This window comes from Fulmarus glacialis, unplaced genomic scaffold (genome assembly GCF_000690835.1).
Source record: "Fulmarus glacialis isolate BGI_N327 unplaced genomic scaffold, ASM69083v1 scaffold12756, whole genome shotgun sequence".
NCBI classification, from domain to species: Eukaryota; Metazoa; Chordata; class Aves; order Procellariiformes; family Procellariidae; genus Fulmarus; species Fulmarus glacialis.
The window spans coordinates 14,989-23,849 of NW_009218804.1; the positions used below are offsets into that span (position 1 = coordinate 14,989).

The following is an 8,861-nucleotide window of genomic DNA, read 5'->3' on the forward strand; positions in this document are numbered from 1 at the left end:
TCATAACTTTGTGGAAAAGAGCAATTTCATAGTAAAAGGGTGAAGCAGTAGGTCAGAAAGCAGTTTCTTCCCCAGCAGGCCTATTTTATCCAAATAAAAGTAGAATACCATTAGTTTATATATCAGTTTTAATAAGCTGCTTCCAGGACACAAAAGAAGAAAGAAGAAGAAAGTATATTTCTTTCCTTTCAATGTTTCTCAATGTTTCCTTAGGGTAGCATCACAAACTTCTAAGCTCCATAAATTATCTGATTTTTAGAAAATAATTTACCTTGCTCTGGCCTCAACATCAGTGTAAGAATTTGCTGTCACAAAATGGGTTACATCTGCAATGTGGACACCTAACTCTAGATTCCCATTAGGCAGAGTTCTAACGGAGAGTGCGTCATCCACATCCTCGCAGCCTTTTGGGTCAATGCTGAATATCAAGTGAGTATCTCTCAAGTCGAGACGTTTTTTCTCCTCCTCTGGATTCACTTTCCATGGATTCTTTGAAGAACTCATGGGCATTTCACTCATCTGTACAAAAACATTATGGATGAACATACAATTATACCTTTTCTACAAAAAGAAGCCAACAAATCAGATTTAATTAGCTTTTCCTTTTCTACTCTGTTAATCGTTTTGTGTACTTTTTCATCCTAGACAAATTCTTCTTTCCTTGCATTTTCCAAGTCAGTCTATTACATTTACTTCACAGAAAGTATGAAACAGAATTGAAAAGAATGCTAAGCATATTATTAACAACTGATATTATGGTGGTGATATTTCAGCTCTGGAAACATCATCACTGTATATTGGTTTTTTACATTCTTTTTCTTTCAATTAATTGTAGGTATATCTATGAGAGCTGGTTCCTCTCCTGGTTGAAGGCAAAAGGATTTAAGACAATGATTTCAGTAGGACCGGGCCTTTACGATCAGTACCATAAACACATACTAAAGACAGTAACATCTTAAAAGTCTACCTCAAATTAGAATTAAGAGTTTGTAATCTCCTCACAGCAAATATAATGTCTTAAAATCACTCTTGACTTGAAAATTTGTAGTATCTATAGAACCACTGATCCAAAAGTAATTCCAGAAAAATAACCTGTAAATAATTTTCAGCTTTCAAAAACCTGTTGGCAACTAAGACATTCAGCTGTAAGAGGGTCCCCCTCTTTGAGAAACAAGACCCTGGAAATCAACAAGAAAATAATGTATCTAATCACAAAGACTTAACCTGGATTTCTGAGAAAGGGGCAACACAGATGCTGTTCTCCACCAGAATAGCTGCAATTTCCCCCTCAAGATCTCCAATTCTTCCTAGAACTCTCACGAAGTGTCCATTTGGATACACAGAAGTTGATTCCCAAGAATCAATACGCACGACAACTCTATACTCCTGCAGCAAGACAATTCTGTTAGAACAGCAATCTGCTCCTGACAAGCAATCAATATAAACAGTCCTTCAGGGGCAAACAATGCTATCCAAAGAGACTGGCAACTCTAAAAACTTTATAGAAAGGAAAAAGAAACCTACAATGAGAAGCATACAAACAAATACTGAGAATTACATTTCTTTCCTGAGCAAAGACCCACTTGGGGTCATTATATGGAGAATCTCTGTCGTAATGTATAACAAATAAAAGCAAAACCAAGATGTACACGAATACTCTTATACCAGAAAAGACACAATTGGAATTTACTTCTTGGCTCTGAAGAAGTACTTAACATTACAAGGTAAAAGCAGCTAGGAATGAATAAAACCATGTTTCTTCTTTCTACAGCAATGGCAGGCTAATCATCATAATTCATTATCAATTTGTTGAAAAGCTCTCCTTACTACTTTCATCAAAGTTATATATAGTCATAGATCCAACAAAGCCACAAGGGCTATTACAATTTATACTCCTAATATGACCTTTAATTTATCAGAAAAAACCAAAGCAAGTAGTATATAAATGATCAGGGTACCTGGACTGTGGCTCAAATTCAGAACTCAAATAAGCTTTATTACCTGAAGCTGACGTCGTTTTGACAGGAATTGAACGCATTCCTTCAAGGCAGAAATTGAACTACTCTCACAGACTTAACTTTATTAATAGTTTTACCCATGTTTTTGCCAAGGAAAACATCATTAGAGCATATAACACCCACACAATTTTGTAGGAACACAGAGTAGAGAAACACTTCTGTCAAATTACCTGTAGTGCTTCAGCTTGCTGGGTACTGATCCGGATTTTGGGAATTCGGTAGTCCCAAGGTGTAACAAGGATTTTCTGAGCATTTCTGCTCTGGGACTGGCTCTCTTCTTTAGAGGGGAAAGTGACCACATAATCCCTCCAGTTCTTTTGAATGATTCCAACAACTTTACCTTTTAATAAGGAACATTGTTGGCTGTACGTTAAAGATTTAAACAGGAACATGAAAGCAAATATGTGGGAGGTATAGAAGATTCATTGCTTTGTAATATGAACTAATGTGTCCACAAATCTGTATTACAATTGCTGACAAGATATGGTATGCAGACAACAATACAAGTTTGTTATAAATTATTGTTGGCACAGCCGGATTTTAATGAGCTTTTATTTATGTGGAGACTACCTCATTGTATAGATTTCAATTGATACAGTACATAAATTATTCAAAGAGAGTCCCACTACTACTGAAATGCAGCCAATTCTAGTAAAAAATGGAGAAAATTTTTAATAGCAAAAATCAAAATCAAACAGCATTTTCTATCAGGAAGAGAATTAACCTCCTAAAACTTTTAATTCTGACCTCAGCAAACTTTTAAGATGTAGCTATACCTGGCAGAGTAGTATTTTCGAATAAGACTCTAAGTTCCCATGGTACACAGGCATGTCACATTGTAATGGGAGCTGGATACTTCTTCACCTAACAAATTTTTTTTTCATCTAGAACATTATTTGTCATCAAGGAATTAAAAGGACACAGTTATCTTTCTGTAAAATCAACAGTGATAGTGGAGGACTTCAGTGCACACTCTGGTAAATTGGTCTGTATTAGAATGGCAGTTCGTCTCTTGTAGAGCTGTGAAGAGCGACAGCATGCGTTTGGGTAGCAAAGTATTCCAAATTCAACATTTTAAGAAGGTAACTACAATAATTCAGCTATTTCTGGGAATGAAATTAAAGGAAAAAAACCAGGGGGTTTTGCATATAAAAGAATCTTGTGGCCTTCTTGTTGGAATACGTTAGAATGCTTTAATTTGGGATAATCGCTTCAAATTTACTATGGTGCAAAAAATGTGACAATCACAGAAATCGAGGGAAAGGATATATAATGAAGAGTACAACACAGCTTAGACCAAGGAAGTGAGATAATCTTAACAAAACATTGTATCACGCTATCTACTTTACCTGTGGGCATAGGGTCACCAGTGGTGTCTGCAGGTGCTTTATCCTCAGTCTCATTTTCACAAAGGGCAACAGTCCTTCCTTTCCATTCATGCAAAGGTAGTAACTCAACAGCTACCACATCACCATGGATTGCACGATTTCGAGCTCTGGCCCCATAAATAAGGATGTCACTTTGAAGTTCTAAATTTAAAATAAAAAGAAATAGAACTATAAACTGCTAAAAAATTAAAATCCCTCCACTCTTGGCAGCATTCTGTCAAAACGACATTTGCAGTATGATTTCTTCCAAAAAGGACTGCTGGCAAGTAATTAATATTACAAGAAAATTAAAACCTTTTCCTCTTTTTTTTTAAAAAGAGATATTAAGCAATTCTGCAAGTGAACTCTTGGATAAAAAGCAGCATAGGCTAGGATGAGTTCATTGTTCTTAGGCAGCAGCTTTAAAAACACACAACACAGTTAAATTGTGGAAACCACTGCCACAGGATTTTGCACAAGATCCAGAATAAAACAAGTTTTTAAAAAACTATTATTATATTGAACGCTGGTTTGACTGCAGGGTCTGTCACTGGAACATTTTTTAAGTACTTATTAGTGAAAGCTGGGACAATACATCTGCGCGAGGATAATGGGCTGTTCCTTCAAAGGTATTTATTACTAACTCATACCAGAAAGACAATACTGGTGTTCCAATCTGATCCAAAAGGCATTTTTCCTATTACATTCATAATGAACAGCCTCCTAATCCTGCCAACATCTATGCAAACACTTATTTCAGTCAAATGAGTGGTCATTTGAAGTTAGAGCATAGCACAGAGACAACAACTTGCATCAGTGTTCAACTTCAGAAAAGGTCTAAGCAAACCTCTTAGTAGGACAAGAGTCCAAAACCTGGCCAAAGGTACTAAGAAAGAGGAAGGGGGATTTAAAGGGTATTGCTTTCTCACAAGGCCCACCCTCTGGGTTAATCTTCAGCCTCCTTTCTGGCCCATGAAAATAACCTAAGCATTGGAATATCTTAGCTTTCATCTTGTTTAATAACTGAGCAGCTACACACACACGGCTACATGGCTTCATGTAAAAAGCGCAGACAGTGTCAAAAAGGCATTGAGTAAATCCTCTCATTGTCTTTTCACCTGTTTCTTTGCTGCCAAATCCCTGAAGTCGAACAAAAGCTTCCAGTTGTGCTCTATGCTTATTGACATTCAGTGTACCCTAAAAGAAAATAACAAACTGATAAATGGAATGGAATAGTCACACCTCTAAATAGCCAACTTTAAGAATAAAATTTTGGGGTTTACAATTATTTTTACAGATTTTACTGATATGTAGGTTATTTTGAACACAACTGTTCTCTCTCTAGGGGGAGAATGTACGACACAGAACTTTACATACTCACTTCTGGAAAAGAACGCTAAGTTCTTTTAAATGCTCAATTTAATTGTAAGATGGCAAAGGTCCTCTTATTCAAAGCAGAGGCAGTGTAAGATTACTTTTGCTGCCTGCCTTAATATGGAATCTGGAGTTATTCCTACAAGAAAGAAAAACCTCAGTCTTTCTGTTCATATTCTATTCTCACGTGACTGCTGAAATTGTCAAGAAAGAAACAAATTACTACCTGTAATTCTTTGAATTATTTTTAAGAGAAGGACACTTGTCCACCAACAATCAATATTAAGGCCCTGAACAGCCATAAAACCGAAAATTAATTTCACTAACTGAGATCTCTTTGTGCAAATGAAGTAAGAAACGCTGCCCTTGTGCAGCATTATTTATATTTAAAAATGAGATCTAGTTGCTTCATATCACACCTAATTTCTCAATCTACAGGTATATCACATATCATCCTGAAGAAAAATCCACAGCAAATTTAAGATTCTCAATAACAAATTCTCATTTTAACTTCTCCAAGAGAAAAAAAACGGCACAAGTTCACAAGATGAAGTAGGGGAAGTATTTTGAGAATCCTAATCCCTTCCACCCTCTTACTCTTGCTTTTTTGTTTTCTTTTCCTCTTCCCACTATAGCAATATTTCTTTATATAATCAGTCTAATAAAGCAACTAAAGGGACCAAGCGCAAGACTGCATTGTTCTGTGTATGCTCTCTATATAACAAATTACCTGTATATATCTTCCAGATTTGATCCCAGCCTCCAGTATTTCCACAGGTAAGTGCTCAGGATATTCTTTTCCATTGTTTTCTTGGCTTTCACTCTCCCGTTCACGCCGAGCTTGAAGTATAGAGTCAAAGAGTTCATGGGCAGCCTTTAAGTCAGGCCAAAAGTTATCCAAGTAATTCTGTATGCACATATATAAACAAACATGAAAGTATTTAGAGGTCTCTGTTCTTTTAATTATGCATTCGGAAAGCCCATAATGGACAAGAGCTATCTCATACACTATACTCAATAGCACTTCCAAGTGGTAATGATGTGTCCGCTCTAAACGCCACAGATTTGTTCCAGATTCAACCTAACTCATTTGCTAAATACAGCAAAGGAGGCATGACTGTTAAGATAGCATCGTAGACTAGAGATTCACAAACTTTTACTACCAATTTACTCCATCCAGGCTACATACTTCTTGTAAAGTGCCACAGCAGAAAAATCAAACTGGCAACCCACTATTATTTTTACACTTTTCATATGATTTTGTACACTATGTTTGGGCCTCTTTCCAGTGCCTCGTAGCAATTAAAAAAAACAAGCATCGTAATTTTTATATAGCTTTAAGGTAAATCTGTTTGGTCCTGGTTTGACTCAACATCCTTTCACAGCTAAACATAAACATGCCATCCACATATCCCACTGAATACAAGGGGTATCAGAGATCAACAACTAAATGAAGAATGAATTATCTTCTCATGCATCACTGTATCCTAAGTAGTCAAGGCTAAAGTAAACTGGCAGAATAATACTGACGGATATTTAGGCTACAGCTGCTTGTGGACTCCTTGCACTACAGATTTAGACAGTTGGCCGAGGTAACTGATCATTGTTCATCAATACCAAATTCTTTAAAAAAAAGGAAAACAATGAAAAGGGCTCATGAGAAAGATGACCTTTATCTTTAGAGCTGCTGTTTTTCTTTCAGTTCTCTGGTTTGCTCACTGCCACCATTTTTTATGACATTCCTATGACTGACATCTTTGCTTTCTTTGACAAATGAAGACATGAGTTTTCAGAGTTTTCTTAAATGTAAACTCTGAAATGATTTGCACTATACATTGGGCTTTAATGTTCTTGCTTCATCATTTTGATGCAGCATAAAGGAAACCTTCTTTGATTTTTCTGGCATGTTACCTTGAAGGAAATCACAAACACTCCTTCTGTTTCATTTCCATACTGCCTGATAGCATCTTCATCTTCTGTTACCATAACAACTGGCATCTGACCCAAGCAGTGATTGTAATACCAGACTGCTGCATTGTAAATACTCCTAGAAAAGCAAAGTTTGAAATAAGATTTCTGGCGTATCTCATTTGCTACTTGCAAGACATTTGCAGGCTTTGTATAAATGAGATTTTGGTTTAACACACATACTTTTGGGATATATACACCAAGCTACATAAACCTTCTATCTGCAAACATTTTTATGTGCCATACATAAGCACCAAGAGAACAGAGGAAAATAAAACGTTTCCTCCCCAATACATGCACTTGTGCCCTAGCTGCAACATAACATATTGTCCCTCTGAGTGAAAGTTCGCAAAAAGCAAGTTGGAACCGCCAGGACTCCAATGCTATGGTGTCTGCAGGTTAACAAACACTACATCTAACAGCCCAATAAGGTGTGTTTATTATGCTAAAGCATTCTTTAAAATGGCTGTGTAACTTTAAAATGATCCAGCTTTTTTTTAGCATTATTGCATTTAATTAAGTACATTTTTGTCTATTTTCCTAAGAAAACAATGTTGACACTTTCTTAATCACAAAAGGACAACGTAGACTTTCAGTTATTGTGAACTGTTCCAGAGCTAAGCAGAGAAAGAGTATGAACTCTCACATACCCAACACATGCTAATATTCCTAAATAAAATGTCACGATGTTGCCCAGTGTAGTACTACGTAAGTTAAAACAAACCTGGTCTGCCATTTCTCCATGGATTCTCCCTTCTCTCTTGGCAAGTAAGAATGCTGGTGGAATTCATTAGCAAACACAGTACAGTCATGACGGGCATCCTTTACTAGATTTCGTAACTTGTTGTACTGTCTGGAATACGAAAAAGATAAATACAGTCTTGTGCTTTCTTTTGATAATGCTATTTTAACTCCAGACGAAAATACAGCTGAAAAACTCAAGGAAAAGTACTGTCATGCAGTCATTAAATCACACCATTGATGATAAAACCTAAAACATAAATCTGAAGCAAGCTTTTCTAATTTCCATTATGAATGCTTCTGATTTTCAAACGTATTTGTTTTCCAATGAGCCCCACAAAACATCATAAGTGTTCAGGACAAGAGCTATTTCTTCAAAGGCATTTGTGCTTTAGAAATACAGGAAGACCTTGATAGCAAACTGCACTCTTATATGCTATGGCAATACATAGGTTAATGTCTGGTAAGGTAAGTACCATAAGATAGTATTAATTGCTCACCAAAGACAAGTGCTCAGTCTTTAATACAGCAGACAAAAAACATGTCCATAATCTAGTTACGGCACATGATATATCGTTACTCCAAAGTCCCCTTAATTCCTGTCACAAGCCATCTGATTAGTTAATAATGCTACAGGTTTTATATCGCTTCTAACAAGTGAAAACTATGACAGGCACCGACGTCCATGGATCACAAAGAATCACAGTTCTTTCCCTTCTGTAAAATTACATTAAGACACTTGAAAGACCTACAAACAAATTAAGCACAGTATATTTACTGACTTTGGGTTACTGTGCTTAAATACACATTTTACAAAGTTACTATCTTTACTTCAATCTAAATTAAAAACTATTTATTATAGGATAAGTACCTGCGTCCTTTTTGATGCTGCACAGCTTGACATGCTGTTTGCATGAAAATAATACCTTTCAGCTCCGGAAACTCGAGAATCTCAAGGTAATCTTGAACAACCTTGCAGTCAGGGACAACATAATGTGTAACATCATCCGATAACAATTTGCCATCTAAAATATAATTCAGCGTTTAAAGATTTAAACTTTCAGTTGCAATACTGGTTTCTTAAAAATACTTTCAGATGTCAGGAAATTAGAGTTGTGTATCCTCGAAGGTATACATATCTCTTTTTCTGATGAACAAAATTGTGACTACTATGGTACAATTCTGTTGTACAATCTCTAAAATTTGACAGAACCCTTTCGCATCCACTGATGCCAAAATTTAGCGCAAATTCTATCCAAATGACTGAAGAAGATCCACTTTCATTATGAAGAGGATGTAAATTAAAAAGCACAGGTAACAGTCCTTTTTTCTCTATTTCCATAAGAAAAAAGAGACTGTACATCTTTTAATGGAATTTTCAAAGGGTGGTAAG

The 8,861-nt window shown here is 36.0% G+C and overlaps 1 protein-coding gene across 1 annotated transcript in view; it reads right to left on the reverse strand.

Annotated features, from left to right (window-relative positions):
* Positions 1-8,485, reverse strand: part of DIS3L (DIS3 like exosome 3'-5' exoribonuclease) — a 14,361-nt gene extending 5,876 nt beyond the window's left edge. The window contains exons 1-9 of the mRNA XM_009580161.1: positions 8,340-8,485; positions 7,452-7,580; positions 6,671-6,806; positions 5,490-5,666; positions 4,504-4,582; positions 3,368-3,547; positions 2,189-2,358; positions 1,225-1,386; positions 272-519 (exon numbers count right to left, since the gene is read on the reverse strand). Coding sequence (XP_009578456.1) covers positions 272-519; positions 1,225-1,386; positions 2,189-2,358; positions 3,368-3,547; positions 4,504-4,582; positions 5,490-5,666; positions 6,671-6,806; positions 7,452-7,580; positions 8,340-8,383 — 1,325 coding nt within the window. The 5' untranslated portion in view covers positions 8,384-8,485. The remainder of the gene's footprint in view (positions 1-271; positions 520-1,224; positions 1,387-2,188; positions 2,359-3,367; positions 3,548-4,503; positions 4,583-5,489; positions 5,667-6,670; positions 6,807-7,451; positions 7,581-8,339) is intronic.
* Between the last annotated feature and the right edge of the window lie 376 nt (positions 8,486-8,861).